The 12,943-nt window shown below is 46.1% G+C and overlaps 1 protein-coding gene across 1 annotated transcript in view; it reads left to right on the top strand.

The window, feature by feature from the left end:
* The window catches only part of PAPLN (papilin, proteoglycan like sulfated glycoprotein), a 43,357-nt gene that overhangs the window by 15,982 nt on the left and 14,432 nt on the right, over nt 1-12,943 (top strand). The window contains exons 6-18 of the mRNA XM_066552807.1: nt 763-893; nt 1,215-1,338; nt 2,063-2,143; nt 3,089-3,261; nt 3,802-3,925; nt 5,043-5,169; nt 5,841-5,906; nt 7,853-8,060; nt 9,756-9,932; nt 11,224-11,380; nt 12,008-12,094; nt 12,300-12,302; nt 12,601-12,901. Coding sequence (XP_066408904.1) covers nt 763-893; nt 1,215-1,338; nt 2,063-2,143; nt 3,089-3,261; nt 3,802-3,925; nt 5,043-5,169; nt 5,841-5,906; nt 7,853-8,060; nt 9,756-9,932; nt 11,224-11,380; nt 12,008-12,094; nt 12,300-12,302; nt 12,601-12,901 — 1,759 coding nt within the window. The remainder of the gene's footprint in view (nt 1-762; nt 894-1,214; nt 1,339-2,062; nt 2,144-3,088; nt 3,262-3,801; nt 3,926-5,042; nt 5,170-5,840; nt 5,907-7,852; nt 8,061-9,755; nt 9,933-11,223; nt 11,381-12,007; nt 12,095-12,299; nt 12,303-12,600; nt 12,902-12,943) is intronic.

The following is a 12,943-nucleotide window of genomic DNA, read 5'->3' as shown; positions in this document are numbered from 1 at the left end:
AAAAATCCTTTTGCCAGCAGCAAAACATTGCTGTCCTGAAGACACCGTATGGGCCAAGAGACAGTATTGCAGCAATATGTACTTGTTTCTTGTAACAACCATTCCTTCAGAAACATTGCTCAAGGAAATCTGGAACTGGTTGCACCTAAGTTCCAAAGTATTAGAGGGGCAGAAGTTCTGCTGTATTTTCCAATATGGTCAAAAGAAAATTAGCAGGGCACAAGAGCAGCAAATGTATGTAATTAATGAGTGCTTCAGAAAATACAACATCTCTTTCATCAGACCATGCTTTCTTGAGGAACCAGCTCAGAAGACAGTTGTGGGAACCAGGGGTCCTTGCTCTGAGCTTTGATATGGTATCATTCACAGTTGGTTAACAAATTATGAGGGATTTTAATTATGAGGAATTTTAAGATAGATTTAAAAGGGTTTTTTGTTGCTTGTTAAAATAACAGTTCTGTATCAGCACTTGGTCTCATTCTAGAAAGCCCTGTACTCCAAGGGAGTATAAGAGCAATCCTACTAAGGAATAACCAAATATCCACTTAGACCAATGTCCTCTGAGGAAATATTTGTGTACAGTGAGATTTTACTAGAATATTTTTCCAGCCTCCAGCAGTTTGTGACCGAGAAAATAATTTAATATCTGCCACTTAGTATCAGTAGACCCCTCTGTTTCTGCTCCTGTGATCTAGAACTAGGCTCCTGATCCAGTATCAAGTTATTATATTATATAATGTTTCTTTTTTTTTCTCCTGCCAGCAACTAATAAGTGTGAGTTAAACTGTATTCCCAAGGGAGAAAACTTCTACTACAGGCACAAGGAAGCAGTGGTAGATGGGACTACCTGTGAACCTGGCAAGCGAGATATCTGTGTAGAGGGAGTTTGTCAGGTTAGTCATCTCAGTACTTCCTTCATTCTTCATTGGGTCTGTCAGTCTTTCTGTTGTCTCCCTTTGTTCTACTTGACCTTTCATCATAGCATCAGAAAAGGTGAATCACTCAGTTTCAAGGTGCTAAGGAGCATCTGGATAGCATTTATCTGGCTCTGGCTGTGAAATAGTAGATAACAGCTTTGTTGTTTTCTCTGCCCTATCCTGTCTTTCCAGGCTCCCTAGATTCAGGCTTTCTCAAAAGATCTGTCCAGCATTTGGCCTTTTTTCCCCCTTCTGTCATCACATTTTATTCCTACTAATGCTCCTGTGCTCTGATAGGCCGTTGGCTGTGATAATATGCTGGAATCTGCCAAGAAGGAGGACAAGTGCCTGCAGTGTGGAGGAGATGGCAGCACCTGCTATGGTGTGAAGGGCACTTTTGATGTGGCCAGCCTCCCCAAAGGTACAGATGATCCTAGGTAGTCTGGGCAGGTGAGAAGGAGAGAGTTAAACCAAAAATCAACTGCTACAAGGGCTAGTTGGGACACCTGCTCCCATGATTGTTATAGGCATGCTTGGATGGTCACTTGAAATATCTGTACAGTGTGTGGCCTTAGCATCAGAAAAGATACTCTTGGCCTTATCCTGGGAATCACTTTGTTAATCTGTATCCACACTGGAGTACTTGCCATGATGCTGATGGCTTTCCCCACTGCCTCTCCAGCAGGTGCTATAAATGCACCACAATAACATCACCACACACCGCCTTTGTAAGGCTGTCCAGTGTTTTGATAGCCCCACCAGGACATGTGCAGGGCTAGAAACGGGACTGCATCTTCTGCATTTGGCCGATTTTGAAAAATTCCAAGATGTCATCTGCACTTGTGGTCACATCTCTCTATGTTGAACTCCAGTATGATTCTTGCTGAAATTCCAAAGACTTCAAAATGTAGCAAATGGACTTTTCTGAGGTGTCATTGGAATTTTTTATGCATGGACTGATCTGTGGATAATGTAGGGTGAGGTTATTCAGCATGCAGTTAAAGGGATGATGGAAATGCTTCATGTCACCATCAAAAACTCACCTAGTTGTTCAGGCACAAATGAAGCCATGAGCATCTTTGGCACAGGGGAGTGGCTGTATGGCACCCACAGTCAGATATTGAATAATCCCCTTTTTTTTTCAGGTTACAATCAAATCTTTATTATCCCTGTGGGAGCCACAAGCATTCAAATTAAGGAGGTTAAGCCTAGCAGGAACTTCCTAGGTATGATTGATGTCAGAATCTCTGTATCAGTCCATTTGGATTTCAGCCATTACGCTAAAATCTGGTTTTAAGGTATGGGTTTACCTTGAGGGCTTGGTATGGCAGAGTGAAAAAATGAATATCAGGATATTGAGTATCCTTGAAATGTGAGTGATGCACAAACAACTCTGGGCTCCACATTTAGTTCATTTTTTGTCCTATGGAGATCTTGCTGTTCACACTGAGACTTCCTGCCTGTAACTTACAAGGAATCTAGCTGATCTAGCCAAATTTGGCTGTGAGCTCTGTTTAGTGAAAGCAAACCCTACCTACTCCTGCCATCTAGAAGTTTGGAGTGGGCATCTTTTCTCCATAGATTTCTTTGGAGCATTTGTACAGCCTCAAACTCTGGTCATTCTGCAGAGGGGGAAAAGGAGGGAGAAAAGGCCTTGCCTAGATGTCTGGACAGGGCTGAGGAAATTCCAGTGGAGAAAGCAAATACTCTTCTGCTTTCTGAGTGCTCTATCATTGAGTGCTTAGGACAAATCAGTCTGGTCACATTTTCCTTTGTAGAAAACTGGATTCAGAACATATCTTGCTTTCTGAATAGAGTATCTAATGAACCAGATAGTGGTGTAAAGTCAGTGGAGTGTGAATCCCACATCTTAGTGGTAAGAAGGACAGAGGCTGGCATTGGCTGTGCTCCAGCAACTAACAGTGGAGAATGCAGAGGCAGGGCAGGAATATGCTGGAGGCATTTGGCTGTGCAGCAAAAGTTCTTGATCTGCAGCAAAGCTGGCATGAACTACTGGTTGAATGTGGTTTAGCAGCTTCTGCTAAAAAAGCCATACAGGGAGGACAGCACTGATGGAGGATGGGCGGTCAGTCTCATTTGCCTGTGACACAGTATTGCGTGGAAACAGGAGCAACCTTGTGATCCTTTCTCTGGCATGTGGGTTTGTCCAGCTGTCAAGAATGTGCGAGGGGAGTATTACCTGAACGGGCACTGGACGATTGACTTCAGCCGGGCACTGCAGGTGGCCAGCACAGTGCTGCATTATGACCGCGGCTCCGAGGGTGATGTGGCCCCAGAGCTCCTCCGTGCCCGGGGTCCCACCACAGAACCCCTCGTCATTGAGGTGAGAGGCTGTGCCTTCCCCTGCTGACACTCTGCTCTTGCTTTTCATGGTGGGAGTACGCTGGGAAAAACTGGAGATGAGATGGGAACCCCAGGAATCTTATAAGGCTGTGGGCCTTCAAGCTAGACCACAGAAACAGCACTTTTTGCTGCTCTGGTCCTATTGCCCAGAAATAAGCAATGTTGGTTTCCTGCCTATTCCTTTGGACACTGACTTTAGGGGAGGTAAGAGTCAGCACCAAATGGTGTTGGGGCAGGGACAGGCTCCAGGACACTGCTTGTTATGCTGTGCTGTAGGGTGGGCTCTACTTGCTATGGCAGGAACAGCTGGATCTTCTAAAGCCAAGAGGGATGAATGCACCCTTCTTTGAAAAGTAATGCTCTCCAGAACATGATAGAAGGCAAGGAGAAAATCCAGTGCAGAGAATTAGTGCTTCTTGAATAGGAGGGGTGCAAGTCAGCTGGAACCCTCAGACATGGTGGGGAAATGCTGTGAAGATGAAAAGTGTAATTTCCTTGATTTCCTCCCATTCTTTTGCAGCTCATCAGCCAGGAGCCAAACACCGGGGTACAGTATGAGTATTACCTGCCCCTGCAAGGACAGACCTTGGGTTATAGCTGGAGCTACAGTTCCTGGAGTGAGTGCAGCTCCGAATGTGGAGGAGGTAAGGGGAGAGGACCTGATCCCTGGTGGCTGGTGGGGGGTTTATATCCACCTGCAGGCAGTGTGACAGTGTGCTGCCCTCTGCAGCAGCTTCCCAGCAGTCTCCTTCTGAAAGGCAGCACAGGGATCCACAGGGTGTTGCTCAAGTTTTGTCAAGAGAGGGTCATGCATGGAGTCACAACAGGATTAGCCCATGCCAACGTGTGGCCTATGCCTTGTTCTTATTTTCCATTCCTTAGCCCTCAGTCTTATTTCTAAGACCTGTTAAGAATCTTCATAGATGGCCTTTGTTTTGATTTGCTTCAGGTCTTCATAGTCTTTTCAACCACTTGAGAAGTCCTCTCCAGAGAGACCTGGCCTACATAAGTGAATCGCATAATTCTCCTCTGCCACAGCCTGGAAGATTCCCCCTCTCCAAGAGGACTGTCAGATCTCCTAGGGTGTCCCATTATATTCAGTTTACAGATTCCTCCATGAGCAATATCTTGGATTTTAAGCTTAAAAGAAAAACAAACCAAAAAACTTCAGTCACTCAAACAAAAAAACCCTCACCAACTGATTAGTATATAGAGTTCTTATCAGCCTCTTCTGGGCTTCCATCCTGATGGCCATTTTGGCAACTTTTGCGATCTTGTGATGGTAGGTGCTAAAATTGTCTTTGGCTGGGCACTCATAACCTGTAGGAAGCATGAAGAGTTGCAAGTTTTACTCCCATATCCAGTCCTCACAAGACTGACCTTTTGAGTCTAACAGGAGACCCCCAGCTCTGCTGTACACTGCACAAATCTTGCAGGGCTCCTTCATGAGCAACTTACGGGTAGGGCACTCCCCTCATGAGTCTCGATCCATGATATAACAGGAAAGTTCCCCTCAGCTACACAGAACTGTACTGTCTCGCTTGCTCTTCCAGCAGACTCCTATACTGTGGGAAGGCATCATTTGTCCATGTAGTGAGAGACAGAGACCTGCCCCTGTCTCTTTTCTGGAATGGTTGGGACAGGTGTGGATTCTACACAACTTCTTGACAGACAAGAAACTTGTCTTGCCAACCCCAGTGTATTGCTAACTTAGTGCTGGGTGGCTTGTGTTGATCAGATACTCTCTTGCTTGTCCCCCAGGTTTCCAGTCCCGCTTGGTGTTTTGTACCATAGACAATGAAATTTATCCAGACTATATGTGCAGGAATAAGCCACAACCAGACAACAACCGGACGTGTGGCCATCAGCCTTGTCCCCAGACAAAACGGTGCGATTTCTTTCCTTCTTCTGGGGTCTGACTTCTTCCTGAAGTGCTTTTGGAACTGAGAAAAAAGTGACCCTCTCACATCTGCCCTCCAGCATGGTTCTCTCCAAGGAGGTGCTTCACTTCTAAGAGAAAACCAAAGACAAAAGATTGGGATGATAACACAGTGATGAGTGAGGACATTTGTGTGTGCACAAGGAAAGGGCTTAATACAACCTGTGTTCATTTTATTGACCAATTAAATTTGCCTTCCAAAATAGCATTGTGGAAGACAGTTGCCTAGCCCATGTAGGAGATATGAAACAGATTCTCTCATTTTTCTTCTCTTGAGCTGGAGCCTACAGAGTAGAAGATCTGAGTTGGTGTCATTTTATGTCATTTCTGCATTCCCAGTGTGTTCCTTTAGAAGGGATGAATCCTGGAGTCTTTTCATTCTCCAGCATTTTCAAACCCCTTCACCCAGCCATTTCCACCTTGTTCCTTACAGCTGGCTTGACTTGGCTCTTATGGGCATCCAGGGCTGTAACATGAGCATTAGCTCCGTGTGTCTGTGTACCAGTGGAGGCCTCTGAGAGCACTTGTGTGTGAGAGGGCACCTGGGAACATTTCTGAATACATGTTAGCCTGTAGCTACTTGTTTTAAGTTCTTTAAAACCTTTGTTCTGTACATAAAGGACTTCTTACATCTACCTGCCACAAGCCTGGAGTCACAGCAGTGCACGGAGATCTCAGATGAAGAGGTAACAAGCAGAAGGAAGTTACAGAAAGCACAGGAAGGCAGCTGCTCTCTTCTGCTCTGCACCTAGTTGTTCGCTGAAATCATGGGGGCTTTCCTCTTTGGCACAGGTGGTAGAAGTGGGTGTTGCTTTGCTTTTGATGCTTGCCAGTGAAAATGGCGGTGGAGGGTGCTGGCTGGCAGCTTTGCTTAGGTGGCTGCACGTGCCTCTGGTAACTTGATTCTTAGAGATTGAGAAAGGGATGATTTCTTCATAGCTTCTGGCTGCTTATTCTCAGGTTCTCTCTGGAATCAGGGTAAAGAAGTTCTGGAAGATTCGTTTTTTTTAATTTACTTATCAAGATAAAGAAAAGAACATAAAAGAAAAGAGAGCATGATTGTTTGGGCAATTGTAACTTTGGCCAGCATGGCATAGAGAAAGATTTGGAGTTTCTTAAAAGCTCTTCTTTTTGGCATGGGCCCTATAGCAGGCATAAAACAACATGTAAGATGTGAGAGATACAATAATGTAGACTAAGATAGGAGAAGTTAAAAGTATCAAAAGCAAAACAATTGTCCCCCAGCAAGCTGCTAATAGCTTAGGACTGGCAATTTTTGCCCTCTGATGAGGGTCCCAGCCTTATGGCTGACCTTGTCTTACAAAGGAAATGAACAAAGGGTCAGAGAAGTCTTGATCCACAACTGAAGGAAGCTCTAAGTGATCCCGTCTGGTTGATACAGCCTTTCCAAAACAGTACATTTGCTTTACAGGAGGCAGAATACAGTATTTGGGGGGGGGGGGGGGGGAGTTATTCCCTTTGGAGCTTTTGAAAAAACTTGATTAATAATTTGTTATAAGCCCTGCAACCACACCACTGTAAATGGCTAAGGAGTGGGAAGAGCCAGGCTAGGGAAGTAGCTGGAATGCTGGGAGAGAAAACATGAACAGTTTTCATTCCCTGGCTGGGCCTTACCTGGCCAAAAGGGTACATAGCAGATGGCAAGCAGATCACCATGATGCTCCCCCTCCACAACTAGTGCCTTTGGACTACACTGCATGCTGGATTTGGGGATGAAACATTATATTGTCACTGAAGCCAGGCCATGCAAGGTGTGGTTTGAGCTACCCAGCTAGTTCTGAGAAGCTGGGGTGGCCAAGAGCAGAGATTTTAGTATCTGGACAGATTGTTTTGTGGATACATTCCCCTACTTAGCAAGGGTGTATCATTTCTGCAGCAGCTTTAGCAACAAAAGACAGGAAAAGATCTATTTACATTTTTGTGGGCTTTTTGTATGTGTGCTGCAGTTAGAGAATTTGACTGATGGGAGGAATAAACCAGCTTTCTACTGGCCGTCAGTGAAAAGTTAAGCACTTCTGAGAATGCCTGGCATGGTTTGTGGGCAGAATGAGGACTTGGCTTGGTTTTACTGTTTCTGATAATATCTGGAGTGTAATGTGTGGATTAGGCTCTTGTGGTAGTTTTTTTTTGTTTGGTTGGTTGGTTGGTTTTTGTTTTGTTGGGTTGTTTTTTTTTTTTTTGTTGTTGTTTGGGTTTTTTGGGTTTTTTTGGTGTTTTTTTTTTATTTTATTTTTTTCTGATCTGGATTGTTTTCTTTGAGCTTTTTCTTTCCTTTTTTTTTTTTTTTCTGATGTTCTGTTCCAGGCATGACATTTTTACAGACATTAGGAGACCAAAAGCCATGGAGAGGGATCTTCCCCTTCTGGAGGGGCTTTGCATTTCCAGAGAAACAAGTGTTTTTTAGCTGGAGATATGTCTCTGGAGTAGGACTAATGCTCTGCATTGCCAATTAAGCTGGGCACGCTTGGTCAAATGGGAACTCGCCTCTGATTCTATTCTGCAAAGGGACATCATCTCTTTTGATTTCTACAGGGATGTGGCACTGACTCCTCTGTGCCTCCAAGCAGTTTGGCTTACTTTTTTTTTTTGTGCTTGATTCTGTGACTTGCAGGTGGAAAACGGGGGAGTGGGGACCCTGCTCAGCCACCTGTGGCAGGGGCACCCAGACCCGCTCGGTGTACTGCGTGGCGTTTGACGGGCAGAGCCTGCAGGGCGTGGTGGATGACACCGAGTGCATGGCCTTCGCCCAGCAGCCGCGCCACAGCCAGCCCTGCAACCTCCGGCAGTGTGCCACCTGGAGCACGGGGCCCTGGTCCCAGGTCAGTGCCCCCAAGCAGACAACGGCCTCCTGGCACCTCCAGGAGGAGCATCTGCCAAAGCTTAGGGAGAAAGAGCCAGGCTCCTCTGCTGGGACTACAAAAAGCACGTGTCCCTGGATAGGAGGCGTGCAGAGGTGTAGAACTTCTCCCTGCAGCCCTCCGATGCCCTCCTATGAACATATCCCTGTTCCTCAAAGCTGTGCATGTCCCTGCACCTCTGCTCTTCTCATTGCATGTCCACTCTTCCCTGGTCTGCCAATCCTTTCTCCACATCTGTGTTTTTATCAGACCCCCCCCCCACCTGGCACCGACTTGGTTTCTGAGCCAGGCCTAGTGAAGTCGGAGCACTGGCAGGAGAGCCTCTGTCCATCAGCTGAGGACAGCCTCTGTGAAACAGGAGCTCATGGCTTCTGCCTGTGCTAGTTATTTCCATGTATTTTCTACCTTGCATCACCAGCCAGGACAGCAAAACTCTTGAAATACTGGTGACCTGCTGTTTGCTGTATGTCTGCACAGGGCTTCTCCAAATACAGCCATGTGGTGCATTTTTGATGCTTGTGTGCATTTATGTCTGCAGGAGTGGAAACAGCTCAAACTGTACACACTCAGTTCAGCCAGACAGCTTTTAGAAGGCATCTTACATTCCAAGGACTTAGAAAGTAAAGAGAATGTCTACTCAGTCCCTAAAGTACAAGTGAATTTTCCTCTATTAGAAGAAGTGCACACATGCTTGCAACACTTGATTTGCAATCTTGTGGTTGCACTTAGCCTGAGTTGTGCAACAGCACAAAATGCAACTTTGAGGCATGATCACCCAGACTGGAGAGTCCTTCCACCCACTCTTTCCCCCCACCTTGTGAGATGTGAGGTGTGAACTTTGGGGTTGTGGAGTAAGAGTGCTGTTTGGGGAAGGCACCAAGGGTCATGTTCTTACAAACTGAGGCCTGAGTAATTCATTCCAGTGTTCTCAGAAGCAACTGTGTTTTGTGTACTCTGAGTTAAAAGGTTACTCCGGTAAATGAATGGCTGAAGCTCAGCTGGGAAGCTCATCTGAAGTGATTCAGACTGTCCCCAAGTTAATGCTCTCTGTAAGACACCTTGGTAATTCACGTAGAAGTAGGTTGGATTCCAGGAAACACCACTGTGAATTTAAGAGGGTGTTGAAAATGTCACAAACTAGTTACTGGTATAGAAGTTGTCACAGCTCCAGGCTGTAAAAATAGAGCACAAGTCTTCAAACAAAAGACATAAGTAATATAAGAACCTAACCGTTTACTTTCCCTAAAATTCTTTACCTTGCATTGATTTTAATCAGATGTAAATAACATGAGTTTACAGATATTTTCTACCATGCCTTGTTCTCAATGTATTTTGCAGTGTCTGGCTTTTTTCTGATATTTTTCTAAATTCATCCTCCACATCTCCTTTCGGGAGACATCAAGAGTAAGTATATGAATAGGCCAAAATCATCCAGTGACCTCCAGATCTTCTAGACCCTATCCCATGCTCCCATGCCTTATTTTCTACTCTGCAGCATAAACAGCTACTCTGCTAAATCCCACCCCAGAAAATTATTTTAATGATAGCTGGTTGTTCCAGGCAGTCTCAAAATGGTGCTCTGCTCTAATGATAGGGAGCTCAGCCTGCAAGAGGAAACCAGGTGCTTCTTTGTAATTGTTGGGTCCCTTTCTGCAGTGCTCAGCCAGCTGTGGGGAAGGAGTGCAGACCCGGACTGTCACCTGCAGGACACAGCAGGGCTCCCAGGCTCAGGACTTCGCTTGTCTAATGGAGCCAAAGCCATCGGCCACCCGGCCTTGCCTTAAGGAAAACTGCATCCAGGAAATCGGCTGGCACGTTGGAGACTGGGGTCTGGTGAGCACCTCGCTGTCATGGCTCCAAAATTACTGATTGTATTGCTGTGCTCCTCACAAACAAGCTTTGATCCATGCAGTCTGCACATAGACTGAGGCTGGGAGCAAGGACTGCTTCATTACCAGCCTCTTGGCTCACAGTTGTGTTGTAACTGGCACTAGTAATGCTCCAGTTAATCTGATGCCCGCTTTGTGTGCAGCTGCTACAAAAATAAATCCTTCTGAGGGGAGATTATCGTTTCAGTGACAGTGGCAAAATGCAGCCAATAAGCTGAAACAATCCACTCTTGCTGCTTATTCTCAATTCTTTGCTCCATCGCTGTGATCAGCAGAACAGCTCTTAGCCCAAGTTTGGCTCAGAGCTGGAGGCTTCAGAACTGGTAATTGCACTTTGTGATATGCTTTAATCTATCTGAAGCACAGTTTATCTGAATAATTTTAAAAAATGTACTTTAATCTTGTCTTTATGATGGAAGCCAGACTGTCTTCAACCTGGGAAAAGTGTCAGGGGGTAGAGATATGGGTATATCAATTGCATCAGGTAACTTCCAAACACACTTTTTCACTTCTGTGCTTGTCAGACCAGCTTGTTCTGGGCTAAAACATGTTACATATGCTTCTTCATGAGATGTGGGCCAAGTTTTAGTTACAGCTAAAGAAGTTTCATATCTTAATCTGATCTTTCTCCTGACTTTCTGATATCAGAAGGTCTCCTATCTGCCTCTCTGAATTAGAGGGAAATACTCTCCAAATGTTTATAGAACTTGCCACGAGCCGTGTGGGTTGCAAAGACACCTCATCCTATCCCCTCCTCTGAGCCTCTGGTCCCTCTCATCCACAGCTTCCACTAAGGCAAACTCCAGTTAGCTGCTTACAAGAAAGCCCCTCATTTGCTTTCCAGTTGTAATTTGTTGTTCTTGAATGCAAACTGACCCACCCACAGCTGGTGGATCCCCAGAGAATTGAGGTGCCTTTCTGCCTTCAGGCTGAAATGATTCTCTCCTGCTCCCTGAAACACCGCTGTGGGTAACAGCAGCTCATCTGGATGTTACAGGCTGAGTGTGGCACAGAGCCTAATGCTTCAGGGCTGGGTGGAACATCTGGTAAAATAGTTTAAAGTATGGTTTTCTAATTGTTCAGATGATTCCAGCTGAAATATTATTTGCTTTGTCTTGGTGGAGGAAGCTGTGCTCAGCCTGCAGCTAATCATGCAGCTGTTCCCCACTTGTGATCCGTGGGGTTTCTGCATTCAGCCTTTGCTGCCTGCTCAGTGCCTTGTCTCTGTGCCCAAGTGTTCCAAGAGCTGCGATTCAGGCATCCGGACACGCCAGGTCATCTGTGCTGACGGCGACTCCAAAGTCTACAGTGCTGAGACATGCAGAGCCATCCAGCCACAAAAACCAGCCACCCTGGGCAGCTGCAACACACAGCCCTGCTACCTGCCACAGCGTGAGTGGTATTGCTGCACACCCAGCTTTTCCCAGCATGCTTTTGCTTAGGAGTAGAAACTCCCAGCTCTGCACCAGCTTATGTTCTCAGCTTTTTGCCTGGCTATCTCCATCCTGTGATTTTGCCAAGGTTATGTGCACAAAGCATCTTTAGAGTCCCAGTACCTGTGCTGTTTGAAATATATGCAACAGGCTTGGGAACAACATTGGTGTGTGTCCGTTTTGAATCCAGTGTTCTATGATCCAGTGTGTGTGTGCTGCAGATGGATCCCAGACATCCCAGTCCAGAAGGATGATAGCTTGGGCAGGCTCAGTAGCAAAAACTATAGCCAACTCTCATCCCTCTGTGGACTGGCTCTAAAGGAGTCACAAGTTTTCAGAACATTTTGCTTCTTGTCTGTGTCTATTCCCCATGTCAGAGCTGCAAGGCTGACTTTTGCCTGCCTGTTGTAGGTCGCTTGTCCTGACAATCCAATTGAATCCAATTGCTGCTCAGCAGCTATTGCACAAGAGGAACAGGAACATTTTCATCAACTGTTGTCTCCTGCTGACTGCTAGATGTATTTGCAATTATTAGAGCACAGTGCTGGACTAACTGCATCCATTTTGTGTATGTGTCTCTTTGCAGAGGTCCCCAGCATGCAGGACACTATGGGATACAATGTCACTCGCCAGTCCTTGCTGACACGTTACAATCCAAACAGCCCTGCCCCAGGTTTGGAAGAATTTTTTTAATTTGGGGGTTGATGATGGGATACTTGGAATAGGCTGTGATAGGGACTGGGATCATTCTTTTCTTCATTTCTCTCATTTTTTTTTCATGGGCTCCTATAAACTCAAGGAGCCAGGGACAAAATACAGATCCTTTACACCAACAGTGAGCAGTATTTGAATCTATCCATGCAGAAGACTCTGTACAGGAGGTGGATCCCAGGTTCTGTCAGCATGACTTAAGTGCTGGCTGGAAGAAATTATGCCCAAAGCAGATCATAGGAACAAGAAAGGATGATGTGAAGGGACCACAGCAATGTGGTTTCTCATGGAACAGCAGGAAGAATGGTCAAGGCAATGAGCAAAGTACCTCAGCCAGATGAGAAGGGTGGGCCAGATGACACCCCTAGATGTGATTCAGAAAATCCTGCCAGGTAGCCTTGGGCAGGTGAAAGAGAGCAGAGAGGAGGAAAGTTGGCCAGATTTTCATGCTCACCTTCATACCTTGAGTTCTCTCCCCAGATTCTGATGATGCAAGAATGCACCCTGGGAACATCATGACCCATAGTGCTTCAGGGAACCAGCACATTCCATCCACCAAAGACCAGGGCATCAACTTGTTTGCTGTGCACTGGGAGCCCCAGTCCCGCTCCCCAGGTTCCCATCGGCTCAGCTTCTCTCAGGACCCCCCTGCAGGGACTGGCTCCCAGGACTGCCACCAGAGCCCACATGGCTGCTGTCCAGATGGGCGCACTCTGGCATCGGGCCCTCTCGGGAGAGGTTGCCCTTTCAGCACCTGCCACCAAAACAGGTAGCTGGAAGTAGATAGGCCTGAGCAGGGAGGCATTGCCTT

This window comes from Molothrus aeneus, chromosome 6 (genome assembly GCF_037042795.1).
Source record: "Molothrus aeneus isolate 106 chromosome 6, BPBGC_Maene_1.0, whole genome shotgun sequence".
Classification (NCBI taxonomy): domain Eukaryota; kingdom Metazoa; phylum Chordata; class Aves; order Passeriformes; family Icteridae; genus Molothrus; species Molothrus aeneus.
This window is presented reverse-complemented; position numbering and strand designations above follow the sequence as displayed.